The sequence below is a fragment of the Rana temporaria genome, chromosome 4 (assembly GCF_905171775.1).
Source record: "Rana temporaria chromosome 4, aRanTem1.1, whole genome shotgun sequence".
In the NCBI taxonomy this organism is placed as follows: domain Eukaryota; kingdom Metazoa; phylum Chordata; class Amphibia; order Anura; family Ranidae; genus Rana; species Rana temporaria.
The window spans coordinates 228,839,359-228,854,520 of NC_053492.1; the positions used below are offsets into that span (position 1 = coordinate 228,839,359).

At 45.2% G+C, this 15,162-nt stretch overlaps 1 protein-coding gene across 1 annotated transcript; it reads right to left on the bottom strand.

Annotated features, from left to right (window-relative positions):
* Nucleotides 1–297: 297 nt before the first annotated feature.
* Nucleotides 298–8,051, bottom strand: LOC120937035 (elongation factor 1-alpha, somatic form). The gene is made up of 8 exons (XM_040349956.1): nt 7,945–8,051; nt 6,823–6,996; nt 3,133–3,312; nt 2,669–2,965; nt 2,438–2,588; nt 2,092–2,348; nt 1,777–2,011; nt 298–706 (listed from the first exon to the last, which is right to left on the bottom strand). Exons 2-8 carry the CDS (start codon nt 6,964–6,966, stop codon nt 582–584), a joined length of 1,389 nt encoding a protein of 462 aa, XP_040205890.1. The 5' UTR covers nt 6,967–6,996; nt 7,945–8,051; the 3' UTR covers nt 298–581.
* Nucleotides 8,052–15,162: the final 7,111 nt, after the last annotated feature.

The following is a 15,162-nucleotide window of genomic DNA, read 5'->3' on the forward strand; positions in this document are numbered from 1 at the left end:
ACACATATATATATAAAAAAAAAATTCTCTCATTTAAAACCCTTTGTAACAAATGTAGGTTGAGTGCACTTGTGCCCATTGGGGGGGGAACCTAACCCTCTCATACAGGAGAAAGCTAACAGGCATTCTAAATCTTCCAATAAAGTTTTTGGTTCTATTGAATACTCCCCTGCTGTGTAATCCAGAAGATCACATTTTAGTGGTCCTTTAAAAGATAGAATATCTGACCACTTTAACTCCCATGCCATGAGGGCAGAATATAGAGAGCTAAAAATTGTATTTGCAAGTACAAGCCACAACATGTCTCATTAACTTTAATGGTCTCAAAAAAAAATTTGGTGACAGGTTTTTGGTCAAGTTGTTCCCACTTAAAAATTACTGATTTAAAACACTAATAACTTAAAACTGCCACAAACAAAAGGGCAACAAAATTTTCCTTTCCTTCTGAAGCTTTTACGATGCATTGTTATCATTAGCCAGTCTTTTACTATTAAACTTAAATAGCCAATTGAGACAAACAGTTCTGAGACCGATTTTCCACCGATGGTTAAGACTGAGGTGGTGCGGGATTGTTGAAATATTCATTTCGTTTTCTGGGCCTTCTGAGCAGACTTTGTGACCTTGCCAGTACCTGCTGCCTTCTTTTCGACAGCCTTGATGACACCAACAGCAACAGTCTGCCTCATGTCACGCACAGCGAAGCGACCTAGGAAAGAAAAGGTTTGTTTAATTGCTTGTTTTGACAGACTTGGGGTCATTACCCCACACTTAAGGAGTTGTAAAGGAAAAAATTTTTTTGCCTAAAATTAATGTCTGCAAGGAAGACAGACATAATAGTGTAATGATTCTGTTAAAAATAGATAAAAATAAATAGATAAAAAAGAGTAAATACCTATTAAATTCCTTCATCTACATCACCTCCGGCATTCTAGTTTCTGTTCTCTCATTCACTTCCTGGTTTGCAGCGCTCGTTCATGTAAGAACTACATTTCCCAGTAATTCACACCTCCTTAAAGTCTCTCGCGTAGAGAGCATCCTGCCGCACAGATGTAGTTCCCAGGAGGGGCGAGCACGTCACTGACCACCGCAGTAAAGCCTCCCTTCACGGTGGCGAGTAAAAATCAGACAAGCAGGAAGTGAACAGAGAAGAAATAGAGCAACTTCTGAGCAAAAACAAAAACAATGAGGAAGTGAAAAGAATGTCTGCAGGTAAAGGATGCTTATTATGAAAAAAATGTTTTTCCTTCACAACCCCTTTAAAGTGGTGCTGAGGGGAGTTTTAATGCTGGTTTTAATAAATGGACACTTACCTGTCCTGGAGTCCCTCAATGTCAGCACCACAGCTGATGTTTCCATCAGCCGTCAGTTACTGCGGCCACGGGTACCCAGCAATGTAGCCTTTCAGCTTCACTCCTGGAACCCTACTGCACATGCACAAGGCAGAGGATGGAGCCCTGCAGTGATGTCACGGACCGCAGCCAGACTCCAGGAAGTGGCAAAGGATACCTGTCAGTCAAAAGGTATTATGACCCCCCCCCCCCCCCCCAATTGTGGCAGCGGAGGGACTAATCAAATGAGCGGAAGTTTTACTTTAGGGTGGAACACTGCTTTAAACAAAAGGGCTGAGGTTACAGGGTCCTCAAAAAAAAAAAAAAGCCGATTCCCCCCCCCCCCCCCCCAAAAAAAGTGACACAACAACCCTTGAACCCAACCACAAGAACAAGAATAAGCAAACCATAGGGTTCTAACAGTTGCTATACTGACAGATTTACTCACCAAGGGGAGGATAGTCAGAGAAGCTCTCCACACACATGGGCTTGCCAGGGACCATATCAACGATGGCAGCATCACCAGATTTCAGGGACTTGGGAAGGTCTTCCAGTTTCTTACCAGAACGACGGTCGATCTTCTCCTTCAGCTCTGCAAACTTGCAGGCAATGTGAGCAGTATGGCAATCCAGCACAGGTGCATAGCCAGCACTGATCTGTCCTGGGTGGTTCAGGATAATGACCTGAAATAAGAAAGGTTTAGTATGCCAAACACTAACATCCCTGGATCTACCACCAATAGAATTGTAGCAGCACTATATACCTGTGCAGTAAATTGACCAGCTTCCAATGGTGGGTCGTTCTTGCTATCACCAGCAACGTTACCACGACGGATATCCTTCACAGAAACGTTCTTTACATTGAAACCAACGTTGTCACCGGGACAAGCCTCGGTCAAAGCTTCATGGTGCATTTCCACAGACTTGACTTCAGTTGTTACATTGACTGGAGCAAAGGTAACCACCATACCTGGTTTCAGGAGACCAGTTTCAACACGACCAACTGGTACTGTACCAATACCTGAAGAGAACAGTTTATGCTTAGCAAATGAAAAGGTCTCCATTACATAAAAGCAGACAGTCAAGGTTGACCAAGTCATGAATACTTACCACCAATCTTGTACACATCCTGCAGAGGCAGACGAAGAGGCTTGTCAGTGGGGCGGCTAGGAGGCAGAATGCTATCAAGAGCTTCCAGCAGAGTGGTTCCACTGCCTTTTCCCTCTTTGCGGGAGATGGCCCATCCCTTGAACCATGGCATCTGCACAGGAACAAAGATTATCAGAAGGGGTTGCAAGAACACATCTAGAACAAAAACCCTAAACAGGGGGGAGAACTTACGTTGCTACTGGGTTCCAGCATGTTGTCACCATTCCAACCAGAAATGGGCACAAAGGCAACAGTATCTGGATTGTAACCAATTTTCTTGATGTAAGTGCTAACTTCCTTTACAATTTCCTCGTATCTCTTTTGGCTGTATGGTGGCTCAGTGGAATCCATTTTGTTAACACCAACGATAAGCTGCTTCACACCCAGAGTGTAGGCCAGAAGAGCATGTTCACGAGTTTGTCCATTCTTTGAGATACCAGCCTCAAACTCACCAACACCAGCAGCAACAATGAGCACAGCGCAGTCAGCCTGTGAAAAATAAAGCGGCACATGGTAAATACTTCTGTTATCCAGTAGATGAGGACAGACACACTATGCATTAGATCATATAAAGTTGCAGAGAAAAAGAAAATGCACCCCACACTAAACAAGTAAATACTGAGCTCATATGAAAACATCTGAAAAGGATTATTTACCTGAGAAGTACCAGTGATCATGTTCTTGATAAAGTCTCTGTGGCCAGGGGCATCAATGATGGTAACATAGTACTTGCTGGTCTCAAATTTCCACAAGGAAATGTCGATGGTAATACCACGTTCACGCTCAGCCTTCAGTTTGTCCAACACCCAAGCATATTTGAAGGAGCCTTTTCCCATCTGTTAAAGAGAGGACCACAATTACTTTTCCAGTTTCTTCATTCATTCATAGCACCGACAAGACAGCTACCAGTGTATCTTGGCATAACATGTGTTGCATTTTTAGTCATCACTTTCACTAGCTACCTAGTTAAGATCAAATTATACAGCTTACAGCCAGGCCAAAACACTAGTATAATCCATCTAGGCCAGGCATGTCCAAAGTGCGGCCCTTGTTACGGTTTAATGTGCCCCCCCCTGGTAATTTGGAGATAGATATAGCTGCCCCCGGGCTACTAAAGATATATACTGTATTTATCGGCGCTACCTCAGAGGGGACATAAGTGTTTACTCAACGGCATCTGTACTAGTAAGTTCTGTCTCCTGGGCTGCCATTGGAAGACTGTTCTGTCTATCATAGAAGGCAGGACTTGCTATTAAAGAGGCTGCTGAAAAACAAAAAAAAAAACAGGAGATTCCCCTGCATGTAATCTGTTAATGCTCGTCCCGCCCCCTCCAAGGCTGCAAATGGGCATGGATCAGGCTGCACCGATGGCAATAGTGAGGCTGCGTTGATGGGCACTGACCCTTATTTTGTTTCAAAGTTCTTTATTTAAAATATTTTTTTCCCCCCTGAAAGTGAAGGTGCATGTTATACGCCGATAAATAAGGTATACATAAAATAACAGTCCCAAGCTCATTCTTCGTCTTGAGTGGCGCTCAGGGATTCCTTGGGGCCACAAAAGATATAAATCTATATAGATATCTATAGATTACATACATACAACACACCCAAGCTCAACTCTTCACTACACACAGCCACAAAGGCAAGAGAATTCTTGTTGGGCTGTGTATAAGTGCTCGAACAAACACACTTAGACAGAATTTTAATGGTTCAAAGAAGGTCAGGCAAAAATGGTCGGCCCTCACACGCATGTTCTTCATTAAATCTGGCCCTCTTTTAAAAAAAGTTTGGACACCCCTGATCTAGGCCAAAGTTTATTCAATGAAAGTCATGTTCAAGTATGAAAAGCACATATCTTATTACATGGACCTCAAACAAACATAATGTGCTAGCATGCGAGACCTACCTTAAAAAACAAAGCCCTCTAGTGAAACACCGTCACCGCTGACAGGGCTTCCAGCTTTACAGTCTTCATTCAGAGTTTGCAGCCTATGGCTAAAAAAAGTGGCCAGGGCCACTATGACATTACTCCCGCACATGCGCCCTCGTTGGTGGCACAAGCTCTGACTCGTTATGCTGCAGCTTCAGAGCGTGTGCCGGCCACGACACCAGCCGCATGAATCATCTCTTAAACGGCGCAAGTTTAGGGGATATTCACTGTACCTACAGGTAAGCCTCATAATAGTCCGAGTTTACTACCATGCTAAGGCTGGGTTCACACCATTGCAAATTGGATGCAGGTTCTTTGCATCCAATATGCGTTGAAGATTTTGCCTGGCTTTCTATAGTCAGTTCACATCACTGAGCAAAAACCAGTGAACCAGGATGCACATGACTCCTGCTGTAAGTTGAATCCGGCGATTGTGTGAACCCAGCCTAAGAAAAAAAAAAAAAAAAAAAAAGAGGAACAAAAGCTACTCCCAACAGGAGAAGAGATAAGAGGAGAGGGGAGGGAGAAGAGAAGAGAAAAAAAAAAGAGAGAAGAGAGGGGAGGGAGAAGAGAAAAAAAAGAGGAGAGGGGAGGGAGGGAGAAGAGAAAAAGAGAGAAGAGAGGGAGAAGAGAAAAAGAGAGGAGAGGGGAGGGAGAAGAGAAAAAGAGAGAAGAGAGGGGAGGGAGAAGAGAAAAAGAGAGAAGAGAGGGGAGGGAGAAGAGAAAAAGAGAGAAGAGAGGGGAGGGAGAAGAGAAAAAAAAGAGGAGAGGGGAGGGAGGGAGAAGAGAAAAAGAGAGAAGAGAGGGAGAAGAGAAAAAGAGAGGAGAGGGGAGGGAGAAGAGAAAAAGAGAGGAGAGGGGAGGGAGAAGAGAAAAAGAGAGAAGAGAGGGGAGGGAGAAGAGAAAAAGAGAGAAGAGAGGGGAGGGAGAAGAGAAAAAGAGAGAAGAGAGGGGAGGGAGAAGAGAAAAAGAGAGAAGAGAAGAGACAGGAGAGGGGAGAAGAGAAGAGAGACAGGAGAGGGGAGGGGGGAGAAGAGACAGGAGAGGGGAGAAGAGAAAAGAGAGGGGAGGAGGGAGAAGAGAAAAGAGAGGGGAGGAGGGAGAAGAGAAAAAAGAGAGAGGGGAGGAGGGAGAAGAGAAAAAAAGAGACAGGAGAGGGGGGAGAAGAGACAGGAGAGGAGGGGGGAGAAGAGAAAAGAGACAGGAGAGGGGGGGAGAAGAGAAAAGAGACAGGAGAGGGGAGGAGGGGGAGAAGAGAAAAAGAGACAGGACAGGAGAGGGGAGGGGGGGGAGAAGAGAAAAAGAGACAGGACAGGAGAGGGGAGGGGGGGGGGGGGGGAGAGAAAAAGAGACAGGACAGGAGAGGGGAGGGGGGGGAGAAGAGAAAAAGAGACAGGAGAGGGGAGGGAGAAGAGAAAAAAGACAGGAGAGGGGAGAAGATAAAAGAGAGGAGACAGGAGAGAAAAGAGAGGAGGGAGAAGACAGGAGAGGGGAGGGAGAAGAGAAAAGAGAGAGAGGAGAGACAGGAGAGGGGAGGGGGGAGAAGAGAAGAAGAGAGACAGGGGAGGGGGGAGAAGAGAAAAGAGACAGGAGAGGGGAGGGGGGGGGAGAAGAGAAAAAGAGACAGGACAGGAGAGGGGAGGGGGGGAGAAGAGAAAAAGAGACAGGACAGGAGAGGGGAGGGGGGGAGAGGGGAGGGGGGGAGAGGGGAGGGAGAAGAGAAAAAAGACAGGAGAGGGGAGAAGATAAAAGAGGAGACAGGAGAGAAAGAAGAGAAAAGAGAGAGAGGAGAGGGAGAAGAGAAAAAAAAGAGACAGGAGAGGGGAGGAGGGAAAAGAGAAAGGAGACAGGAGAGGGGAGGGGGAGAGAAGAGAAAGGAGGAAAAAAAAAAAAAAAAAGACAGGAGAAGAGAAATCTCCCAGCAGTGGCCAAGTGGTTAGCACTTCCACCTGGCAGCACTAGGGGGTTCCGTTTGAATCCCAACCACAGCACTACCTGCCTGGAGGTTTTATGTTCTGCCTGTGCTTGCATTAGTTTACTCCCACACTCCATACAAGACATTCTGGAAGGTTAATTGGCTGCTTGAAAATGTGTAAATATATTTTTTGCGCGTTAGGGACCATAGATTGCAAGCTCCTTGGAGCAGGACCTGATGTGAATGTATAATCTATATAAAGTGCTGCACATCTTTCTGCAAGTTGGCTATACAATAGTTTTACTATAGGCTCAATAGACAGACAAGACCAACACCAGGCTGAGGATACCTTGAAAAATGATAAAGTGAGGTCCTCTTGTGTGATAGATATTTAATTTAGAATATATAAAAAAAAAAGAAAAAAAAAAAAAAAAGCCCACACAAACACATACGTATTTAATCAGATCATATTGACTCACACAAAACGCAAGATATATTCACCTCAGCAGCTTCCTTCTCGAATTTTTCGATGGTACGCTTGTCGATCCCACCACATTTGTAGATGAGATGTCCAGTTGTTGTGGACTTGCCCGAATCTACGTGTCCAATGACCACGATGTTGATGTGAGTCTTTTCCTTTCCCATTGTGGAGTTCTAGATGTTGGCGATGGACACCTTAATATAAAAAGAGAAATGGATTGGCCCTGTGTGGAAATGGATTGGCCCTGTGTGTCTGGACAGATGACAGCTGAGTCATGGAGCAGTGAGGTAATGATTGATCAGGTTTAGTCATGGGGGCAGGGCACCCACTGCATTATGCAACAGCAAGCAATCACTAGAGTATATATATATATATATAAAAAAAAAAAAATAATCCAAGTCCAGTCTGAGTGTAACGTAGTGCGGTTCTGGTAGAGTCAGCCATAGAGCTCACACTCTCTCCCCCCTCCCCCCGTGATAGGGCTGCTCTTTTGTCTTCTGAATGGTGACTCATCCGCCTCCATCTTGTGGAAGAGGAAAGTCTGATCAGCCGACTGGGAGCAGAGCGGCCATCTTTACATTGTACACACTCCGCTGGCAGCTGCACCAGCAGCCACCTCCCATCAGAACAAAGGAGGAGCTGCTAGCAGAGGCCGCGGAGCAGGGAATGGTACCATTATATGGCACAGGGTGTGACTACCACCATCACACACCGACCAGTCTCATCATACACCAATATCTCCTCTACAGATCGATCACACAAATCCCACACCCTCACGAAAAAAACACAAAGCCTCAGCACCAGCCGCCCCCAGACCGGCTCCATCACCGCTAACAGCATGCCGCCAATAGCCGGCATTAAAATAATAAAAAAATACACTGGGTCGGCCATAGAGGAGCCCTCACAGCAGCAGCCCGGAGGGTAGGTATGTCCGGATGGCTCTTCTACCACAGGATGCTGAGCGGATTGAATGTAGGCCGCAACCCGGCATGTCCGCCCAGCCACCTCCTTCCATACCGAACCGTTCCCCCAGAACCATCCATAGGAGACCATTACATCCGTATTGAAAGAAGAATATCACTCCGTTGTATTAATAATTCCATCCGTCATGCTCGTGCCGGTCCTCCGCTCCGTCCACCTACCTTATAAATTTGCCGCAGACCCGGTGAGGAAGAGGCTGAAATCGGTGGGCGCTGGTATTTTATAGTCGGTAGGGCGGGACCTGGCCGTGATGTCGGAATACCCAGAATTCCTCAGGAGAAAGAGGAGGGGTGGGGCGGCTCGCTTTCTCCGGTGCCGTGCTTTTGGGGAGGAGAGAGCTCTGTGGTTGGAGGATGTGTGACACGTGGGGGTGGGGGGGTAGCGTGATCTGTGGGAACTGGGAAGCCGGGAGTTAGCGCCATGCTGGATGAACTTGGCTTTGAATGTGAGGCTGGGGGCCATAGACCAGACGCGTGTCCTTGAAGCGGCCCGCTCACATTCCTTTTATGTGAAGAACCTGCTCAGCAAGAATGTCTCACCTCAGGCCATTCACCGGCAGTTATCAGTACAGCTCACCTCCTAACCTTTCCATGGTCATATACAAGTTCATGTATAGACAAATTGTGTCAGGCAAATATGCACAGAGGTGATTAGACCACCCCCTGTCTCTAGACACAGATTAGCTATTTGCCACAGGCTATAGATATACAGAGGTGACCTTTTCTTTGACCTAATTGACACCTATTATCACAGCACTGTTTGTTTAGTTTAGAAAGTGGTAAATTCCTTTGCTTAGTGTTCATTCCAGTCAATTATACACTGCCCGGAGCCTTTTAGAAATGCCTTCCTTTGAGACATTTTCACTCAGGTTTTACCAGTCCTGATTTTATTGGAATTCCAAACAAGTGTTTTAGGTTTGGATGTGCGCATAAGCAGAATTGTTTGGAAAGACCACAGACAATAGGGAGTAAACTCTGCACAAGGTGTTGCATATCTCAGCACAACTGGAGTACCCTTTGTTTAGTCAGATCACCTCAGACACAAATGGTGCCCCCCATGTCATTGTATTGCATTTGGCAAAAATACCTGTATTGAGATCTTTTGCATGTGGCATTTAACCACTTAAGCCCCAGACCAATATGCAGCTTAATGCCCAGAGGTGTTTTTACAATTTGGCAATGCGCTGCTTTAACTGGTAATTGCGCGGTCATGCAATGTTGTACCAAAACGAAATTTGCGTCCTTTTCTTCCCACAAATAGAGCTTTCTTTTGATGGTATTTGATTGCCTCTGCGATTTTTATTTTTTGCGATATAAACGGAAAAAGACCATAAATTTTGAAAAAAAAAAGATTTTTCTTATAACAAAAAGTAAAAAATATCGAATAAACTAAATTTAAGTCAAACATTTAGGCCAAAATGTATTCAGCCACATGTCTTTAGTAAAAAAAATAGCAATAAGCGTATATTTATTGGTTTTCACAAAAGTTATAGCGTCTACAAACTAGGGTACATTTTCTGGAATTTAGCCGCGTACGGGACCCCGAAAACCAATCACCGCCTTCAAGATTTGTGTGAGTGAAATCAAAAATGTATGTCCTTAGAAATCTTGAAGGTGGTGATTGGTTTTCGGGGTCCCGTACGCGTTTAAGCTCCCAAAAAGTCCCACCCATGTGGTATCCCCGTACTCAGGAGAAGCAGAAGAATGTATTTTGGGGTGCAATTCCACATATATACCATGGCATGTGTGAGAAATATATAATTTAGTGACAACTTTGTGCAAAAAAAAATCAGTTTGTCATATTCCCGTAACTTGTGTCAAAATATAAAATATTCCAATATTCCATGGACTCGACATGCCTCTCAGCAAATAGCTTGGGGTGTCTACTTTCCAAAATGGGGTCATTTGGGTTTTTTTTGTCCTATTTTGGCATTTTATAGCGTTCGAAACTGTGATGGGTAGTGAGGAGTGAAATCAAAAATCCCCCCCCCCCCCCCCCCCCAGAAAGCCTGAAGGCGGTGATTGGTTTTTGGTGTCCCATACGCAGCTAGGCTCCCAAAAAGTCTCACACATTTGGTATCCCCTTACTCAGGAGAAGCAGCAGAATGTATTTTGGGGTGTAATTCCACATATGGGGGGTGTATGCTTTGCGCGTGGGTGTAAGCGTTACTGGCACTAACAGGCTACCTAGCGACACTAATACAGCGATCAGAAAAACGATTGCTTAGTGACGCTGGCAATAGGGGGTGAAATGGTTATCTCTAATGGCAGTCAGGGGTTAAAACCTTTATTTGAAAATGTATGGGGGTACCTAACGCTATAAAAACCTGGCGGGCGAACCTCAAAAAATAACTAGCTACCTAGCGACACTAATACAGCGATCAGAAAAATGATCGCTTAGTGACGCTGGCAATAGGGGGTGAAAGGGTTAACTCTGGGGGCAATCAGGGGTTAAAACCTTTATTAGAAAATGTATGGGGGTACCTAATAAAGGTTTTAACCCCTGATTGCCCCTAGAGTTAACCCTTTTACCTAGCGGCACCAGCGACACTAATACAGCGATCAGAAAAATGATCGCTTAGTGATGCTGGCAAAAGGGGGGTGAAAGGGTTAACTAGGGGGTGATCAAGGAGTTAAAACCTTTATTGGGGGGGGGGGTAAGGGTCTACCCTGGACCTAACACTAACTGCCTGACACACTGACACTAAATGCAGTGATCAGTAAATAAATGATCACTGCTATTTAGTGACACTGTGACAGGGGGCTGGGGGGGATTTGTGTGCCTATGTGTCAGTGTAGTGCTTGTGCTGCTCACTGTGTGATGTCTCCTCTCCTCCGCCGGACGAAAATACCGGCGGGAGGAGAGGTGACATCACTTCCTCCTTGCCTGTGTTTACAGTTCAGGCAGAGGAGGAAGCGGATTGGCTGGGAGCGATCGCGAGGGGGCGGACAAAAACGAACAGCCGCCCCCTCATCCCGGATCGCTCCCGACCACTTACCGACCGCCGCACGTAGCGGGTGGGGGGGGGGGGTCCCGATCGGACCCCCGACCCGCTAGAAGGCATGGACATACATGTACGCCCATATGCCTGTACGTGCCATTCTGTGGACGTACATAGTCGTGCAGCGGTCGGCAACCGGTTAAAGGGGTTGTAAAGGAATTTTTTTTTTTTATAATAAGCATCCTTTAGCTGCAGACATTCCTCTTTTCACTTCCTCATTGTTCGTTTTTGCTCAGAAGTTGCTCTATTTCTTCTCTGTTCTGTTCACTTCCTGCTTGTCTGATTGTTACTCACCACCGTGACGGGAGGCTTTACTGCGGTGGTCAGTAACGTGCTCACCCCCTCCTGGGAACTGCATATGTGTGGCAGGATGCTCTCTACGTGTTAGAGACTTCAAGGAGGTGTGAATTACTGGGCGTGCCGCAATTCATACTGGGAAATGTAGTTCTTACATGAACAAACGATGCAAACCAGGAAGTGAATGAGAGAACAGAAACCAGAACGCCGGAGGTGATATAGATGAAGGAATTTAATAGGTATTTACGCATTTTTTAACAGAATCATTACACTATTCTGTCTCTCTACCTTGCAGACATTCATTTTAGGCAATAAAATGTTTTCCTTTAGTGACCCTTTAAGGATAGAGGCAGTGGAGGTGGGGGTTGCATGAAGAGGGGTAAATGTGAGATGTGGATGGGGGATGCAGAGATGAGCAGCTGTGAAAGAAGGCTGAATGCTGCCCTCTTTATGTAGGGCACGCCTGAACTCTTCACTATGTACTTGGCGCACCCCCAAATTCTGTACGTTGTGCACCCCTAAACTTTGCACTCTGTGTTACCTCAAACTTTGAGCTTAATGCCCCTTTAAGACCCTCCCACTGTTTTGACCGCACCTACTATATCATGGGGTTTAGAGGGTGTATGTGGGGGAGGGGGGTTGTGGTTGAGTTCCTGCACCTATTTTCTGAGAAAAAGCCTTGCCTATCTGAAACCACTATAGGCCACTGTGGGTATGGCCGTCCCATATGAATAGGACTACACGTGAGGGACAGAGCAGACATTTGTGGGGGGAGAGGCTGCACAGTTAAATCGGAACTTTACCCAAGAAGGAAAGTCCTGCTTTTTTGCCTCCTCTAAAATGTAATTTTTTTGGGGGGGGGGGGAGGGGGCAGGTACCAGCCCGGGTGAGGACTGTTCTGGATCCCTGGACAGGTCAGTGTCTTTTTATTAAGTCAGCAGCTACAGGGTTTTAATGTTTTGTTCTTAGGGTGAAGATCCTCTTTAAAGGGTCACTAAAGGAAAAAAATGTTTTCACTGAAATGACTGTTTACAGGGTATAGAGACATAATAGTTAACTGATTCCTTTTAAAAATGATTACAAATAGATAAAAACCAATCATATAATGTGCCTGCAGTTTAGTTTAGTTTTTTCTGTTGTTTGCTGGTTGTACAGAGAGCCAATAGAGGGCAGTGATACTTTGTCTAAAACTCCTCAGCACCAATCCAGTTTCGTTTTACACATAGTAATCACACCTCCTTGATTAGTCACCACAGTGAGAAGTCTCCCAGTACTGTGGTGATCAGGAAACAGACAACCAGGAAGTGTCCAGAACAGAGAGGAATTACAGCAACATCAGAACAAAAACGAACAATGAGGACATGAAACCAGGACTGCAGTAAGGTAAAGGAAGCTATTTAGCTAAAAAAAAAATCCTTTAGTGTCCCTTTAAGATTGCTGGATTTTTTTTATATAAGTACATACAAGTGAACTAAAGTCATAGCATCATGGACGTAATATGGCAGTCCACATATATAGACAATCTCTGGTCTATTGTGCACTCCTGATCTGTTTGTTGGGGGGGGGGGGGGTAGTGGATCAAGCAGGTTAAAAAAAACTAGGTTTCCCTCATATGATTTGTGAAGCTAGCAACATCTATCAGTACAGCTCACCTCCTAACCTTTCCATGGTCATATATAAGTTCATGTATAGACGGATTGTGTCAGGCAAATATGCACAGAGGTGATTAGACCACCCCCTGTGTCTCTAGACACAGATTAGCTATTTGCCACGGGCTATAGATATACAGAGGTGACCTTTATCTTTGACCTAATTGACAACACAAATTATCGCAGCACTGTTTGTTTAGTTTAGAAAGTGGCAAATTCCTTTGTTTAGTGTTCATTCCAGTCAATTATACACTGCCCGGAGCCTTTTAGAAATGCCTTCCTTTGAGACATTTTCACTCAGGTTTTACCAGTCCTGATTTTATTGGAATTCCAAACAAGTGATTTAGGTTTGGATGTGTGCGTAAACACTGCACAAGGTGTTGCATATCTCAGCACAACTGGTGTACCCTTTGTTTAGTCAGATCATCTCAGACACAAATGGTGCCCCCATGTCATTGTATTGCATTTGGCAAAAATACCTGTATTTAGATCTTTTGCATGTGGCATTTAACTACAAATATCAGTATCAGTTGCTTATACCAGACATCCCAACCTGCAAAAACTAATTTCAGGGAGGTGACGCTTTGCGCCGGTGACTTGTCCTGAATGTTCCCCTATGGGGGAAGTTCCTCCACTGACTGCGCAGGCGCAAGCTTCCCGACGGAAATCCCCGAACCTCGCCCGGCATCCAGGCTCATTCTTTAACATCCCCGTGGATTGGAGGATGTTAAAAAAAGAGCCAGGAGGCAGAGCGAGCGAAGCGAGCCGTCCGAGCGCAGCGAGAACGTGAGGCCGACTGGCCACTTACCTCACAATCCACGTCGCCCTGGATGCAGGCCGCCGTTCGGGGATTTCCGTCAGCAAGTTTGCACCTGCGCAGTGTTTGAAGGAACTTTCCCGATGGCTGGAACCATCTCACCGCATCAGTTCGCGCATGCGCTGGAACTTCCATGATACATGGAACCAGCACGTCAGATCACCGGCACCGACCCCCATCCTCCATGGAATGCAGCCTCTTTTTTTTTTTTCCATATTTAAATCTTTTTTTAATTTATTTTTTTATGGTAAGGTTCACAGAGGGTTAACATAACTTATACAATGGATACATAATCATATAGTTCTTATCACTACACATTTATGATGGGCTAGCAAATAAACAGGTGGGGATTCAGAAACTTAAGAATAATAAACCCCAAGCAGTACCTCCCTGGTCCCCTTAACTCTGTTCCCACGCCCGCCTGCCTTTTATCGATAACTTCTTTTCCCGTTTCTTAATACCGCTATATTGACCTCACGCTTTTCCCTCCCCTCTGATCCCTTGTCCATTCCTATACCCCACCTAACCCTCCCTTAAAACTGAGATCAACATAATCCTCAACAAAAAAGAGAAGAAAAAAAAAAAAAAAAAGAGGAGAAAGACCTGCCAACTCCCTCCCCCCCCTCCCCCACACCGCCAGAGACGGACGGATCCTCCCTTACTTCAACCCCTCGGCCTCTCCCATTCCACATCTACCCAAAACGGATTCTTCTCTCCCCTATCTATTCCTCCAGTAATCTCTTCCCCTCTTCCGTACTTATAAACTGGTTCCAACCTGTCCAAGTTTCTACATACTGATCCCTTTTGTTCCGGGCTGAGCGGATCAGATCTTCTATGGCTCCAGTCTCTCTCACTCTATTGAGCCATCTCGCAATAGAGGGTGATCTACTGTCTCTCCATTGTAATGTTATTCCATTTCTGGCAGTATTTATCATGTGGCATATCACCATCTTTTTGTACTCTCGCACTGGGATTTGTGAGCAATGGAGCAGAAAAAAAGCTGGATCCTCCGGAATCTGGTGTTCCGTAAATTTTTGAACAATTCTCTGGACTTCCTTCCAGTATTCTCTTACTTTTGCACAGGACCAAAATATATGCAGCAAGGTTCCCTGCTCCACCCCACATCTCCAACAATACTCTGAGTAGCCTTTAGAAAATTTATGTAGCCTTACTGGTGTATAATACCATTGAAACAATAGTTTATAGTTGGATTCCTGTATTCGCGTAGATATTGAGGAGTTTAGTGCTAAGTGAATTATGTGTTTACGTTGAGTCTGTGAGAAATTTCTCCCCAGATCTCTTTCCCATTTCCCCAATCCCAGCAAATCAAAATCCTCCTGAGGGGAATTCAATAGTCTATACATCTTTGAACTTACTCTTTGTATTGGTTCCTCCTCGTCGCAGTACTGTTCAAATTTTGTTAGTAGTCGCCGAAAATTAGATGGTTGTCCCAGGGATCTTAAAAAGTTACTTATTTGAAATGCTTGCCATAAGGATAACTCATAATTCCCTCCTCTCTTTGTTAGGGCCTCCATTGATGGCCACATACCAGTTTGCAGAAAATGTGATACCTGTACCTTACCCCTTTGTTTTAATTTATTAAAAACTGCTCCTA

Excerpts from the sequence above, each read along its gene's own strand:
- LOC120937035 (XM_040349956.1), bottom strand. The coding sequence starts at position 6,966 with ATGGGAAAGGAAAAGACTCACATCAACATCGTGGTCATTGGACACGTA. Across the intron at positions 3,313-6,822 it reads TCGAGAAGGAAGCTGCTGAG|ATGGGAAAAGGCTCCTTCAA; the intron begins GTGAATATATCT and ends TCTCTTTAACAG. Across the intron at positions 2,012-2,091 it reads CTGGTCAATTTACTGCACAG|GTCATTATCCTGAACCACCC; the intron begins GTATATAGTGCT and ends TTCTTATTTCAG.